At 38.6% G+C, this 2421-nt stretch overlaps 1 protein-coding gene across 1 annotated transcript; it reads right to left on the reverse strand.

The window, feature by feature from the left end:
• Positions 1-200: 200 nt before the first annotated feature.
• On the reverse strand, positions 201-1175 carry LOC111612937 (the record flags this gene model as incomplete). The annotated part of the gene is made up of 1 exon (XM_023354224.1): positions 201-1175. A coding segment is annotated over exon 1 (975 nt), but the record flags the coding sequence as incomplete, so codon positions are not given.
• Positions 1176-2421: the final 1246 nt, after the last annotated feature.

Raw genomic sequence — 2421 nt, forward strand, 5'->3', positions numbered from 1 at the left:
GGCCGCATTAACGTATTGCTGTGATTGACAGGCTGTGGCCGGTATTGTGGGTGGGATATTGCCAAACTTGTGATAAACGGAAAACTCCAAGCCTTTTTGGGATTTGTGAATGTGCAAGTCCAAGAAAGCGATTCTTCTCTCAACTTCTCCCAAGTGACGTGTATAAAGGTATACATTTTTGATAAGTGATGTTCTAATACCTGGAAGGAGTCTTCCGTATCCTGCCACGTCAAAATAATGTCATCTATGTATCTTAAATAAATTAAGGGGTAAGCTATAGTGAGAGGGACTTTAAAAATGCTGTGTTCAACATGCCGCATGATAAGTTCTGCCAATACAGCTGACAGTGGTGAGCCCATCGGCACTCCCTGTTTCTGCAGATAAATCTTTCCATTGAAGCAGAAGTAATTGTGCTCCGTAACAAAGAGCAATGCGTCGCAAACTTCTAAAACTTGTTGTGCAGTAAAGCCCTCTTTGATAAGTAAGGTATTGGCTAGCATCACCGCTTCGAAGTGCAGTACTGAAGGGTACAACGCAACAACATCCATTTTATAAAATGTGTAACTATCTGGATTCAAGCCAGCCAGCGTAGCGCATAACCTTTCTTTAGCCGTGACAGATGAGGACACTACTTGGAAGAAGGGAGGAAGTAGCCCACTTAGCAATCTAGCAAGCGCTTTTTCAAGGAAGTATGTCGGATGGGACCGCTTATTGACTAAAGGCCTTAACGGCCAGCTCTTTTTGTGCGTTTTTGCCTCAAAGAAAAGTCTGGGGCAAGTGATGTTAGATGGGGGATCCAGGCATCCCGAAAGAACAGAAGTAACTCCTGGGAGAGTAATTATTTTCTTTCTTTTTCTTAACACAGATGGTGTTGGGTCTTCCGGTAAGATGACAGCTTGCAGCTGGTTGAGAAAGTTTGTGGCCCTGCGTAAAAAGTCTTCCTCCCTGCATAGAATGAACTTCTTGTCCTTGTCTGATATCAGAAGTCTCATGTTGGCAGTTGATAAGTACCGTTTCACATAGTGGTCACTGGGACTTTGTTTAGTTCGAGCGGAATTTTGTCTTACTGAGGAAAGTATCGAGATGATTGAGAGTTCCATTTGCAGATATTTTGTTGCCACTTGGCAGCACTTGAGTGCTGCAAGAGTCGCTGGAACCATTTCCGTGGCGCTCATATTTTGTGGCGGAGGGATATACCTGGGTTTCTGTTGTAAAATCTTTTCAATCCGAGATGGAACAATTTCCTCTGTGTAATTGTGAAATTGGGTTGGCTGCACTGGATTTTGTCACTTGCGTGTCGCATTACAAAGCCACTTGAATTTCCTGTTTAGTTTAGCTCTTTCATCTCAGGCAAATTTCGATGCCATACTATGAATCTTTCCAAGTTGGTTGTAGAGTGAAACCGGGTCACAAGACTTGGGAAATTGCAGATGGGCAACTTATAACTTAAGTTCCACTTCAGCCAATGATTTGCGTTTCACTTTAATTTTAAAAGGAGAGATTTTTCCATTTGTTTCAAAGTACCTCGCAGACAAAGGAAAGGCCCTGTAGTTAATGGTTATGCACTTCGGAACTATATGATGCGCTCTACACTTCAGCAGAAAGACTAGTTGGGCATGTAGTTTATGCCATAACTTTTGCAAATTTAACATAGAAAAGAAGTACATCTAAATTCTGTTACTCATCTTGTTAGGTGTATTAAATACTCGGTTCAGATGTCACGCCAACAGTTAACTTAATCAAAAACTTCATTAAGAAACTTCAGACTATGAGGCGTTAAATAAAATTAGAAGAAATATTTTAATCTTGCAAGCGTTTTCAACGTAAATATCTACGTCGTCTTCAGGCAATTCAAAATCGAATGGAGAATTCGAACCGAACATTTAGATTTAAACATTAACAATTTTAGCTGTTTTTGGAATATTATTATAAATAAGATTTAAGTTTTAGAAATAAATATTTAAACTTGGTGTGCATGCATTTTAAACAAATAAAGACCGATTGGAATGGCTATTAATTATTTTGTAAACGCGAAAAATTGGCGCGTGTGCTCCTTAATATGTATAACATAAAAGCCAATTGGAATGGCTATTAAGAACAAGTAAATTTTTAGATTTTGAATTAAAAACATTTTGTAAATGCGTATAAAATTTTTGCACGCATGCGCCTTAACATACAGCATAGAAGCCGATCAGAATAGAGCCATAAGTGAAAGTTTACATTAAAATTTTAAATATAAAATCGTGACATAACTTAAATACATAAAACATGCGTAACATATAAAAATAAAATGCACATAAAGAGGCCGACACGTATGCGCCTTAATTCATATAGGAGGTGCGGGAAAGGGGTGTAGAATTATTGTTGATTTTTTAAACGCCTGTATAAAACCCTGGACTATGCACCAATTATATAGAAGCA

This window comes from Centruroides sculpturatus, unplaced genomic scaffold (assembly GCF_000671375.1).
Source record: "Centruroides sculpturatus isolate CEXI.00-Female unplaced genomic scaffold, Cexi_2.0 scaffold1837, whole genome shotgun sequence".
Taxonomy (NCBI): Eukaryota; Metazoa; Arthropoda; class Arachnida; order Scorpiones; family Buthidae; genus Centruroides; species Centruroides sculpturatus.